The sequence below is a fragment of the Camponotus vicinus genome, unplaced genomic scaffold (genome assembly GCF_025532165.1).
Source record: "Camponotus vicinus isolate PSW18456_S1 unplaced genomic scaffold, iyCamVici1.0 SCAF_8, whole genome shotgun sequence".
NCBI lineage: Eukaryota > Metazoa > Arthropoda > Insecta > Hymenoptera > Formicidae > Camponotus > Camponotus vicinus.
The window spans coordinates 4,092,601-4,106,779 of NW_028141980.1; the positions used below are offsets into that span (position 1 = coordinate 4,092,601).

Here is a 14,179-nt window from a genome sequence, read left to right on the forward strand (position 1 = left end):
CTAGATTTATATCTAACGCACATATGGGGAAATTTCCGTGGTAACATATTGGCGGCTTGACAAGGAGAAATTATTGCTCTGTCTTTGTCTCTCTTGCATTTCATATATATGTAATGTCTGTGTTGGTACAAATACCAATATATTGTGTACACAGATGACTATTGAAAAATAATGGCAGATAAGAATTGACAAGAATCGGCTATTATCCTTGTTACTACTAGTAACCATAATCATAGTTTTATAAACCAATAATGATATTTTTTCAATTATATCGATATATAAACATATAAATATATATATACTGGTACATTAATATTAGTAATATAAAATATAAATATTAGTAAATGAGTAACATGTAATGGCGTAAAGCGAAGTGTTCAGTCTATCACCCTGTAAACTCAAGTTCGAGTCCGTGCACGTTAGCAATTTTTAATTATATATTTTATTTAAAAAAATATATTTTTTTTTATAAATCTAAGAATAATTTTGAAAAACATTGAAAATATTTTTACTTATTTATAATTGCATATATGTATAAGATATAAATAATAGTTATATAATTATAAATAACAGTTTAATCAGCATATAATTATTTTTCATAATAATACATTTGAATATATGAAATATATAAAAAAATATATAAAATATATTAAGAGGTATTCTCTCTGGAAAAACCATAAATTTAAAAAGAATATTTATAATATTAATATCTTTCTTTTTTACAATTGCTATTAATTTATTACCTTAAAAAGATACATTTTAATATAATTCAAAAAATAAAAAGTTATATATATATATATATATATATATATATATATATAAGTAAAAATACTTTCGATGTTTTAAAAATTATTCTTAAATTTACAAAAAATGTAATATTTTTTAAATGAAACATTACACAAAAAAACTGCTAACGTGCATGGATTCGAACTTGAGTCTACAGGATGATAGACTGAACATCTTGCACCTCACCATTATACGTGTTACTCACTTGCGATTTTATATTACTAATATTTTTATGTACCAGTATATATGTTTATATATCGATATAATTGAAAAAATATCATTATTGATTTATAAAACTATGGTTACGGTTGCTAAAAAATAATATCAAATAAAGATTGACATCACGCTACCTCTCTATACCATTAGCATGATGTACGAAGTATCGATAATATGACAGAAAGCAATGAATTGCGAAGTCTAATAGACACCCGTATCTTACATATTATATATTTGTTCACCCTATTATCTATAATTCTACTGTTATTATTCATCAACATATAATATCTAATCGCATATATAATTTTAACTATAATTTAAACATATATATACACATATATATATATATATATATATATATATGCAAATATAAAATTTACAAAAAGTGGGCGCCCGTTAGTCTTGTTACATTACTGCTTTCTGCCACGAAAGGCCAGAAAGCATTTTCAGGCCATATCTCGGCTGTAAAACAATATGCTAGAGGAACAAGGATAGCATGATTGTCGATCCTTTTCTCTCTTTCTTCTCTGCGGTGCGTCCGCGCGAGCAATGCAATGATGTTTGTACGTATACGGACATACACCTCTACATAGAGACCGAGAATTTATTTCTCAGATTGGTAACCCTGAAACCAGAGTTTCGCTTTGTCACCGCGTGAGGTCTCCAATATCAATTCGGAGTTTGCCCGTCACTCCAGCCGACCCTTAATTTCATTACATGTATAATATACATTATTGAAATTATTATTGAATATTATGTGTGATAAAGCAAATTATTATAAAAATAAATGGAAAGGGATGAAAACTGCCAAATCACATAACAATATATCATGTAAGTATCGAAATTGTGCTTATTTTCTATTTATTATTATTATTATTTTATTATTATTATTTTATCACTTATATTTTATACATATTATATACATATTCCAATAGAAAGAGAGAGAGAGAATAAGTAATTAAAAACTAGATAATTATATATATATATATATATATATATATATATATATATATATATATATGTTAAGATAAAAAGAAACTTAAGTCCAAGTTGCACCATTATAGGCGATTTTTGGCGTCCTTCTGGTATAACAACCAATGTGTACCAGAGTGTCTTACACATTGATAAAACATACGTACGTATATATGTTTTATCAATGTGTAAGACATTCTGGTACACATTGGTTGCTATACCAAAAGCACGCCAAAAATCGTCTCATGTTGCAACATTATTTTGAATTTAAGTGAGACTTAAATATGTGTACTATATTTATCTTTCTTTTCAAATAAATAAAAATAGATATATATTTAAGTCTTGCTTAAAGTCAAAATGTTGATACAATCGGGCCTTAGTTTATTAAATATAAAAATTTTTAGAGAGCTAAAAATAAAATATTTTAAATTTTTGAATAAATTTTACAAAAATACTGTAATATTATTTTATAGATCAAAACAAAGCAGATTATAATCTCGACATTGGTAGGAATATAGATATTCCATATTATGGCTGGAGGTTGTTTTTTCCTGACAAAGGTATGTATATAATTGGCGTAATTAAAAAAACAAATATTTTCTTAAATATGTCTTGCTGCATCTCTCTTTCTCTCTTTCTGCCTCTCTTTTATGTATTATAATAAATTATTTATACAGAATATAAAACTAATAATGCTATTACAAAGCAAATTAAAGCTGTAGAGGCATTTATAGAAAGACATGAAGTATTGTCTTCATTGTTTACTATGGCAAATTTGGAAGTAGGAATGTCTTTTGACATTGACATCTGTGAACTATATGAGGATAGTGAATTTATGAAGCAATGGCCAAATTTTAAGCATGAAATTCATGAAAATCCAATGAACACATTAAATTGTATGAAACTTGGTATTCATCAGGTATATTTTTCTTTAGTTTTAAATAAATATTATTTATATTTTTAATTTTATTCTATTTATTTTTTATTTCATAAGCAATATAAATTTAATTTACTTATTAATTATTTATTTGACTTCTAAAATTTTGATTTTTGTTATCAACAGAATCCTTGATTATTTTTCTTTCTTATAATTCTTGTAAATTTTTGATACCATAATTTTAGAAAATTTTGAAAACAGTGCCAGAAGAAAATTTACAGTATGTTTTGAATTCTATTAGCAGTTTACCAACAGTCAAATTAAGTATATTAAATTATCAACCAATTATATGTTTGCGAGACCTTAAGCTAAATTATTATGGTATGTGTAGACTTTTGTGTATCTTTTATTAAAAAGAAAAAATATCTAATGTTATATAGATTCATTAATCTTCATTACATTTATTAATTTTTTATTTTATTTCATTTTTGTAACGCTAAATAATTATTATTTTATGGAAATCTTTCTAGAGCGATTGGTGTCTACCAGAGGTTGTGTAATAAGGGTTGGTAGAATAAAACATCTCATACAGTGGATGGTATTTGGTTGTTCCAAATGTCATTTGCAAAAATTAATCAAACAGTCTCAAGAAATATATACATTATCAAAAAAATGTGATACGTGTGGTACATCAAAGTTTTATCCAGTGTTGGATTCACCTTTTGTGAAAAGTATTTTATTCCAGATCATCAGGATACAAGAACCATTCAATGATGAGCAGATAGTACATTTTGTTATTTATAATATAATTAACTAATATGATTATTTTTTGCAAGATATTAGTTTAAGTACAAACAAAAATATTTTTCATACACAGTTTATTTTTTATAATGGTTATATTTGGTATTAAATTTTAAATTTTATATTTGGTATTAAATTTTAAATTGTTTTAAAAATTAATATTTAATAAGAACAAACATACAAATAATATATTTTAAATGCTTTAAAGAAAAATGTTTATATGAAATAAATTTATTAATGAAATTATATATATGTATGAGTATGTACATGTGTTAATATTTTGCAGGAGAATAAAGGTAAAGTGCCTAAAGTACTCGATGTGGAACTTATGGATAATTTAGTTAATATTTGTATGCCTGGGGACGATATAACACTTACAGGCATTATTAAGGTAATTCTCAAGAATAGTTATATAGAAATTATATTACATCTAAAAAAAACTTTTCTATATAATGATGCTTTTATTTCTCATTAATATGAAAATATAATAATGAAAATATTAAGAAAAAAAGAAGAAAAAGTTATTAACGTCTTGAAAAATTTTAGGTACAAGGAGTTGACGATACAACTAAAATACAAGTTGGGACTCCGTTTTCACTATATATGAAAGCAATAACAGTTATCAATAACAAACGTAAATGTCAAAATAAGAGTTCTTTGAATAATGAAATTTCTTTAAAAAATTATTTGGCTATACAGGTATATATTTTCTCTTTTTTATAAAATATAAAATTGAATTAAATCTTATATCCTAAAATAATTATATTATTTTTTTTGTTATATGTAGAATATATATAAAGAACCAAATATTTTTGCATTATTAGTACATTCGTTATGCCCTAGTATATATGGCCATGAAATGATAAAAGCTGGATTGATATTGAGTTTATTTGGGGGTAATGTAAAGCGCGCGCAGTTACGGGATGGCATACATATTTTGTTAATCGGAGATCCTGGTCTTGGCAAATCGCAGATGTTACAAGCATGTGCTCGAATATCTACAAAAGGTAAAATCAAGTTTATTTCAAAAAATATAATTTGTAAAAAATATAAAAATATAAAAAATATTTTTCAAAAAAAGTTTTATAAAAAATTATAAAATTTTTGAAGGCGTATATATTTGTGGCAATTCAAGTACATCCTCTGGATTAACGGTAACACTTACAAAAGAAACGGGATCGAATGATTTTGCTTTAGAACCTGGTGCTTTGGTTTTAGCAGATCAAGGTTGTTGTTGCATCGACGAATTTGATAAAATGTGTTCTCAACATCAGGTAAAATGATATGAATATTCATTATGTATGCTAAAATAATGAATAAATGCTATTAATGCTGTAAATACAATGTATAGCAATTTTCTCGTTTTTTCTCGTTCTTTTTTGGTCTCTTTCTTTCTGTAACATTTTCATAATAAGATTAATAAAACAAATATTTTTTTAATATTTAAAATATATTAATTTTTATATGTATATATTGTTTCAGGCATTATTAGAATCAATGGAACAACAAAGTGTCACCGTTGCAAAATCAGGTATAATATCTTCTTTTCCCGCACGGACATCAATTCTAGCAGCAGCTAATCCTATCGGAGGGCAATATGACAAAAGCAAAACAATAACTGAAAACTTAAATATTAATCAGCCTATCCTTTCGCGATTTGATTTAATTTTTTTATTATTGGATAAACCAGATAAGGTAAATAAATATCTATATGTGGCAAAAAAAATAAATATTAAACTACTTGTAGCAATATTATCTTTTTATTTATGACAGCATTTCGATAATTTGTTATGCAAACATATTATGACAGTTCATACCAATTCACGTACAAATTTCAATCAAGAAGCTATAGACTCATCTGTTAATGATTGTTCCTTAAGGTAAGTAATAATGTATCCCTTTGAGATATTTGTTGAAAATATGTGATACATCTTTTGATTATTATAACTTAACATTCTTTTCATTATATAATATAAGTACTTAATTGAAAAACTAATTAATAATATTTTATGATATTTTGTTCTATATATACTACTTTGTTTAAGAGAAACATGTAAATTCGTATAAATAAACATTTCAGGAAAAAGTTAATGTTACCATTATCTACTGAGATCATCCCACAGCCTATTCTTCGAACTTATATTTCCTATGCACGACAATATGTGAAACCAAAATTATCAGCCAAAGCTGCAGCAATATTACAAAGTTATTATTTAGAACTTCGATTAAAAAATAAACAATTTGGAAGCATACCTATATTTAATAGACAATTAGAAGCCATGATTCGTTTGACTGAGGTATCTTTCATTGCGAGAGAAAAATATATATGTGTTAAGAAGATATTTTATATTATTTTTTATATTATTATAGGCTAGAGCAAAACTGGAATTACGTATTGAAGCAACTGAATCAGATGCATTAGATGTAATAGATATATTGCGATATACAATGATAGATACATTAGAAGATTGTATAACATCAAATTTAAATTCTGATGGTAAATTAACAAACAAAAAAGTAAGTTATGTGCATATGAAATAATTTACTTATATTTATTTAAAGCATATTTACATGCAAAATTTGATAACAATTTATAATTCTTTTTTTTATAGATTAAAATGTTTATAAAAATACTTGAAGAAAAAGTAAATGTAGATAAAAAACAAATATTTTCAACAAAAGAATTAAAAGCATTTACTATGTGCAAAGATATTTTGATAAATGATTTTGCTGTTTTAATTTCAAGATTGAACGAAGAAGGTATTTTATTAAAAATTAAAAAAGATACATATAAATTTATTTATAATACTACATAATATATAATGTATTTATATGTGTATGTGTAATAAACTCTCTCTATATATATATCTGTGTAAATATATCAAAAAATTTTGATACTAATTATTCAAAAAATATATATTTAATTTTTACATATTTTTATTATGGCATATTTTCTAAATATTAGACAAAATATATATAATTATATGCATGAAATATATAAAAGTTATGTTTTTAATTGTTATATTTTTTTACTTTTAAGGAAAACGACTTTAGTTATAAATTTCAAAATAACTTTTCTTTTATGATAATTGGAAAAAAGTCCATATAGATATATATAATTTAAATATATTTAATCAATATAAATATATGAATATATATATATATATATATATATATATATATATATATAAAATTCAAATATAAATAAAATAATAAGGATTCATTTGAAAATTCATTTAATCTTATATACATTCAATTATTAAAAATTCATTAAGTTCAATTATACATATAATTTATTCATTTATGTTTTTCCTGTTGTATAATCTCTGTCCATTTACATATAGGAAAAATAATAACAGTTAAAAGAATAGATTTTTTATATTGATTTTGTAAAAAAAAAAATACAATTTAATACTTACAAATAACACACACAATCATATATAAATTTATATATTTCATTAAACAAAAATATATAAATTTATATATGATTATATGTTGGCAATTTTATTTTCTTCATTTTAAATTTTATTTCTTCTTAGAAAAGATGTAAATATTATTCTTTTAATTAATTTTTAATTATTTTTATTTTTTTTGTTCTATATACAGACAAAGATTATACAAAAGAAACATATGAACATGTATGACATATAATTTAATTACATTTAATATTTTAATTTATATTTATTTATTTAATTTATACCTTTATTATATTTATTATTATTTATTATATTTATTAAATTTATCTTTTTTTGAAGTATATATACAGGGTGACCCATTTTAACGTAGGCAGCCAAATAACTCGAAAAATAAGCAAGATAGAGAAAAATGTTTTAGACAAAAGTTGTATGGTTTCGAGGGGGCCATAAGATGGTATCATTGGTTTGACCTTGAAGAGTCATTTGAAGGTCACGTGAAGGTCACTTCAATTTTTTTAAATGGAACATCCTATATATTTTTGTACATTCTTGTAGCTCATCTCGAGAGCTTTCCAAAACACTATAATTAAGTACATTTTCGTTAAGTACTTTTTGAGTTATGAGGCTTGAAATAATTTCTTAATTTTACATAAACCGTAAAATATCTTGTAAAATATTCATTTTTCAATTACCTTACCTTAATAGTTTTATGTACAAAATAATGAGAGGAATCAATTGGTGTAAAGAAAACACATAGTTGTTTCGAAGAAAAAATATGTAATTTGCAATTAACAATTCCATATTTTTTCTTAAAAACAACTATGTGTTTTCTTTACACCAATTGATTCCTCTCATTATTTTGTACATAAAAGTATTAAGGTAAGATAATCGAAAAATGAATATTTTACAAGATATTTTACGGTTTATGTAAAATTAAGAAATTATTTCAAGCATCATAACTCAAAAAGTACTTAACGGAAAGGTACTTAATTATAGTGTTTTGGAAAGCTCTCGAAATAAGCTACAAGAATGTACAAAAATATATAGGGTATTCCATTTAAAAAAATTGAAGTGACCTTCACGTGACCTTCAAATGACTCTTCAAGGTCAAACCAATGATACCATCTTATGGCCCCCTCGAAACCATACAACTTTTGTCTAAAACATTTTTCTCTATCTTGCTTATTTTTCGAGTTATTTGGCTGCCTAAGTTAAAATGGGTCACCCTGTATATACAGGGTGTTAGAGAAGTCTGGAAACGGTCAAATATCTCGAAAACGAAACGTTTCTGAGAAAAATGTTTCAGACAAAAGTTGTATGGTTTCGAGGTAGACATAAGATGGTGCCATTAGTTTGACCTTGAAGAGTCATCTGAAGGTCACGCGAAGGTCACCTCCAACTTTTTAAACGGGACACCCTATATGCTTTTGCATATTCTTGTAGCATCTCGAGAGCTTTCCAAACTATTATAATTAAGTTAGTTTTCATTAAGTACTTTCCGAGTTATGAGGCTTGAAATTATTTCTTAATTTTAACCATAAACCATAAAATATCTAGTAAAATATTCATTTTTCGATTATCTTACCTTAATACTTTTATATGCAAAATAATGAGAGGAATCAATTGGTGTAAAAAAAAACAGTTGTTTTTAAGAAAAAATATGTAATTTGCAATTAACAATTCCAAATTTTCACACAACTTTTGTCTAAAACATTTTTCTCTAAATTGCTAAAATATGTAATTTGCAATTAACAATTCCAAATTTTCAGACAACTTTTGTCTAAAACATTTTTCTCTAAATTGCTTCGTTTCCGAGATATAAATTTATAACACTTAACGTGGGCCACCCTGTATATATACATATATATGTATTAGTTAACTCTATATATACAGTTTAATAATGTATTATGCAGTTGCTAGGAAACTCGTTATTTTGATAAAGTGCCATTATAGTCTTAGAGAAAATTCTCAGTTGATATCAATCTAAATTAATTATTTTTAAATTAAATACAAAATTTCTAAATTTTACATATTCCATGTACATGTATATCAATATCACAAAATAAAAATATAGAAAATATAACAAAAAAAGAGAAAAAAGTCTAATTTTAGAAGAAAATTTCTCTTCTTAATATTAAGTGTTATAAAATTTGGAAGCTAAAATGCCTTGTGATGGTAAAAACCCAAATTGTGATAGAAGACGCGAATTATTAGCGCAATTGAAATGTTTAATCAGCTCTATGGATAGGAAGTAAGATTTTATTTAGCTTCATGTTGAGAATAGTGTGAAATAAATATAGGGTTTATTGGTATTATATATGTTTAGGAAACCATGTGAATGGGACGAATCGTTTTGTCCACCTATGGTATATTGCCCTGTAGAACTATCATCTTGTAGTCAACCTTATGTAAGTTTCTAACAATAACTCTTTCTATTTGCCTCTTCCAAAGAATCAGCCTTATTGTTAATCAATCGCCTTTCATTAACGGTAGTTTAATTAGCTATTTAAATAGCATGCATATCTGAATGATATCTAGAAAATATTTCAAAGACATCTTTGGTGTGATAGGTCTTTGGGATGTCTTCTGAACATCTTCTGAATATACATACTGTCTAAATATTTTAATAAATTGAATTTTTTAAAATCAATATTTATATAATTTGATTTACTTGTGAAATGTATCATAAATCGATTGATTTTAAACATATTGCAGGGATGTGTAAAACCGTGTAAGAGTTTCAATTTTCGTTCCAGCATAAGATACAAATGTGAGTGTATTAAAAGAAATGGTCTACAAGATAGATGTATGATGTGGGATTGTATGGGTAGACCAGAATGTATGACAAAACTGTATCCAGTTTGCAAACCAGGTCGCGCCGCTTTATTGAAGCTAACTGATTTGGGTGATGCAGAAGTTGCTCTTAGAAAGTTTTATTGTGCCGATCAAGCTAGAGAAGCCGCTTTGGCTACGTATTGTAAATTAACTTGTGATAAAGCTCGTCAAAGACAAATTTTGTCGTGCAATAATGAAGTTCTTTACCAATCTTCAATACCCTGTGCAAGAAGCGACTCATTGAATGACAATGATAATAATTCGTGGTGTAAACCTTTTTGCGATGATACTTCATCATCATATCAAGTCTGCGTACCATCAGTATATCCTAATTATATGTTTAAATCTTGCGACACATGTTGTCCATCTCGTAAATTAGAAGAATCTTGTTTCTCATATAATTCACCACTACTAATGTGCTCGTCTTCTTATCCACTAACTCATTCTTCCGCAATTTAACTTTTACAATCTCATTCAATTGGCTTTATATTTTTCTTTAAAAATTGTTATATATTTTGAAATATATATTATGTGTGTATCAATTATATTGATTTTTATTTTACATATTTATTATATATTTTATCATGAAAAAATAGCAAAAGTTATAAAAAAGTATCATACATAGGGCCTGAGCAGAATGGCTGCCTTAAGATTTTAAGACTATGGCCGGTATTCATAGTCCGATCTTATATTTAAGATTGTCTTAAATCTGGTCCGAGGTTGACTTAAGACCTCATTCAACCAATCAAATGGCTGCGTAGCATTTCAAGCTCGAACTTAAGACGATCTCAAATATAAGATCGGATTATGGTCGGTATTCATAGTCCGATCTTATATTTGAGATCGTCTTAAGTTCGAGCTTGAAATGCTACGCAGCCATTTGATTGGTTGAATGAGGTCTTAAGTCAACCTCAGACCAGACTTAAGACAATCTTAAATATAAGATCGGACTATGAATACCGGCCTATGAATACTAGAGGTCTAAATATGGGCCTGAGCAGAATGGCTGCCTTATAATTTTAAGACTATGTTTTATGCCTTAGGTCTTTGTCTTAAGTAACGCACAATACTGTGTGTTATGTCCCGAGTCTTATGTATACGCGAACGTTTGTAAGAAATAAACGTTCGCGTATACATAAGACTCGAGACATAACACACAGTATTGTGCGTTACCTAAGACAAAGACCTAAGGCATAAAACATAGTCTTAAAATCTTAAGGCAGCCATTCTGCTCAGGTCCTATCAGAGAGACGCCAAACTACCCCCACCATGCCGCCGCGCCGCCATCTTAGATCCTACACGCACGTGATGTTATAGTGGTAGTGACGGTGTTTCAGTATTACGGTGGAAGCACATAAAATTGCAGGAGCACATAACCATAAGCATAAGAAAATTGATTGGTTCATTTTCTTATGCATATATTTGTGGACCAATCAATTTCTTTATGCTTATGGTTATGCGCCTATGCAATTTTATGTGCTTTCACCTTTAGTCCATGTAAATCGCAGGTTAATTTACCTTAGTATTCCCTAGGTTTACTCCCACTTTGTCACCGTAGCCGCCATCTTAAGAACGGATAGCTCACCACCAATCAGAAGAAGGCACGAGTTGGCGCCTCTCTGATATTTAGACCTCTAATGAATACCGGCCTATGGCTGGGTTCGCTTTGCACGCTCACGCGCTGTGAGCATCATTTTGTCTTTATTGCACATCGAATATCAAACAAAGATAGAACGATGCTTTCAGCACTGAAAGCGTCAAAACGAACGCAGCCTATGTTTTATGCCTTAGGTCTTTGGCTGAGTTTCCACTGAGCGCGTCACGCGTCGCGTCATCCAGCGCGAGCCAATCAAAACATCCCATTGTAATAACACGGAAAACATGTTATTACAATGGGATGTTTTGATTGGCTCACGCTGGTTGACGCGACGTGTGACGCGCTCAGTGGAAACTCAGCCTTTGTCTCAGGTAAAGCCACAGATATCTATACTATAACTAGATCGCTAACTCCTATTGATTTTGTACATAAAATGTGTCCTCGAAAACCATGTAATATGGCGGTCGCGCATGCGTAATATTGGTGGAAAACTAATATGGTGGACACTTGTAGCCAGCTAATATTTAGGGCCTGAGCAGAATGGCTGCCTTAAGATTTTAAGACTATGTTTTATGCCTTAGGTCTTTGTCTTAGGTAACGCACAATACTGTGTGTTATGTCTCGAGTCTTATGTATACGCGAACGTTTATTTCTTACAAACGTTCGCGTATACATAAGACTCGGAACATAACACACAGTATTGTGCGTTACTTAAGACAAAGACCTAAGGCATAAAACATAGTCTTAAAATTATAAGGCAGCCATTCTGCTCAGGCCCTTAAGTTTTCACCTTAAAACTTGTACTTTTTACATTATAAACTTTTAATTTTGTGATAAAATAAATATAAATATATATATAAATGTTATATACATATATTTTTAATCTTTATATATTTTTAATCTTCTATATATATTTTTAATCTTGATTTTAATTATATCATATATCTTTTAAATATATTTTGATATATTTTATCTTTAAAGACTGTAATAAATTTTAATTAAAAATGAAGAACATTATATATTATTTAAAAATAACTTATATTCAACTGTAAGTTTATACACAAATTATATACTTATGTACATTGTACATAACATCAACCAATCACAAACGTGACTGCTGTCCACCAACGTTACGCATGCGTGAGAATTTAGTACATAAATTTCGTGGACATGTATTTGACGCAAGTTAGCGGTCTAGTATATAGTATAGATGTCTGTGCTCTAAATAGCAATCGTTAGGGCTCGTTCCCACTGAGCGCATCACGCGTCGCGTCAACCAGCGTGAGGCAATCAAAACATCCCATTGTAATAACACGGAAAACATGTTATTACAATGGGATGTTTTGATTGGCTCACGCTGGTGACGCGACGCGTGACGCGCTCAGTGGGAACGAGCCTTTAGTCTCAATTGCTGCCTGCTTTGCTCTGATTGGTTGAAAAGTAATCGCCAATCGCCAATCGCAATCGCAATCCAATCGGCAATTGCTAGTGTGATTAGGCCTTTAGGGTGCGTCCCGATGGAGAAAGAAATAGCGGAACGGAATAGTAACGGAAAAGTAACTATATGATGGCTAACCAATCAAAATGATTCCGTTCAATCATTAATGATAATATTAATGTTAATTATTAATATTAATATAATGTTAATTATTGATAACATAATGTTAATTATTTTATTACATGTGATTTCAGTAAATTGCTTCACCAGGTTATAGGTTATCACAGACATGATATATCTATGTAATACATGATGATATTATGTAGTACATAATTTCCGTTTTCATTCCGTTCCGTAAAATGTTTGCCATGAGGAACCCGGCCACGTAAAGGCGGAACGGAATCGTTCTGATTAGTTAGCCATCATATAGTTACTTTTCCGTTAGGGCCTGAGCAGAATGGCTGCCTTATAATTTTAAGACTATGTTTTATGCCTTAAGTCTTTGTCTTAGGTAACGCACAATACTGTGTGTTATGTCTCGAGTCTTATGTATACGCGAACGTTTATTTCTTACAAACGTTCGCGTATACATAAGACTCGAGACATAACACACAGTATTGTGCGTTACCTAAGACAAAGACCTAAGGCATAAAACATAGTCTTAAAATTATAAGGCAGCCATTCTGCTCAGGCCCTTACTATTCCGTTCCGCTATTTCTTTCTCCATCGGGACGCACCCTTAGGCTGAGTTTCCACTGAGCGCGTCACGCGTCGCGTCAACCAGCGTGAGCCAATCAAAACATCCCATTGTAATAACATGTTTTCCGTGTTATTACAATGGGATGTTTTGATTGGCTCGCGCTGGATGACGCGACGCGTGACGCGCTCAGTGGAAACTCAGCCTTAGGGCCTGAGCACAAAGATGTTGTAACCGTTTCCGACAAAATCGTATGCGTAAGTCGGAAACGTTAGTCAATGCACAAGGATTTTACGTAAACGTAGGCCGTATCTTGTATTGCATGTTATGCGATACCTACGTTTACGTAAAATCCTTGTGCGTTGACTAACGTCTCCGACTTACGCATACGACTTTGTCGGAAACAGTTACGACATCTTTGTGCTCATGCCCTTACGCAAGTTACGCCGCATGTGACGGCACCCTGATACTTAAATGAAACGATGTGATTAGTCGGCGCAAGTTAAGCCTACGGCACACGGTACAATTTTTCGTACTGGATTTG

The 14,179-nt window shown here is 28.8% G+C and overlaps 2 protein-coding genes across 3 annotated transcripts; both read left to right on the forward strand.

The window, feature by feature from the left end:
• Positions 1–1,643: 1,643 nt before the first annotated feature.
• On the forward strand, positions 1,644–6,517 carry LOC145975795 (DNA helicase MCM8-like). 2 transcript variants are annotated; one of them, XM_083106510.1, is made up of 14 exons: positions 1,644–1,833; positions 2,448–2,534; positions 2,652–2,893; positions 3,097–3,232; positions 3,382–3,635; positions 3,939–4,043; positions 4,199–4,351; positions 4,440–4,659; positions 4,763–4,926; positions 5,135–5,347; positions 5,426–5,532; positions 5,733–5,949; positions 6,023–6,169; positions 6,265–6,517. In XM_083106510.1, exons 1-14 carry the CDS (start codon positions 1,758–1,760, stop codon positions 6,466–6,468), a joined length of 2,325 nt encoding a protein of 774 aa, XP_082962636.1. In that variant the 5' UTR covers positions 1,644–1,757; the 3' UTR covers positions 6,469–6,517. The 2 variants fall into 2 exon arrangements, with proteins under 2 accessions (XP_082962636.1, XP_082962637.1); XM_083106511.1 differs by lacking the exons at positions 2,652–2,893; positions 3,097–3,232 and having other exon boundaries at positions 1,646–1,833.
• Positions 6,518–9,012: 2,495 nt separating this feature from the next.
• LOC145975796 (uncharacterized) lies at positions 9,013–10,445 on the forward strand. Its single transcript, XM_083106512.1, has 3 exons — positions 9,013–9,319; positions 9,395–9,476; positions 9,784–10,445. Exons 1-3 carry the CDS (start codon positions 9,231–9,233, stop codon positions 10,360–10,362), a joined length of 750 nt encoding a protein of 249 aa, XP_082962638.1. The 5' UTR covers positions 9,013–9,230; the 3' UTR covers positions 10,363–10,445.
• Positions 10,446–14,179: the final 3,734 nt, after the last annotated feature.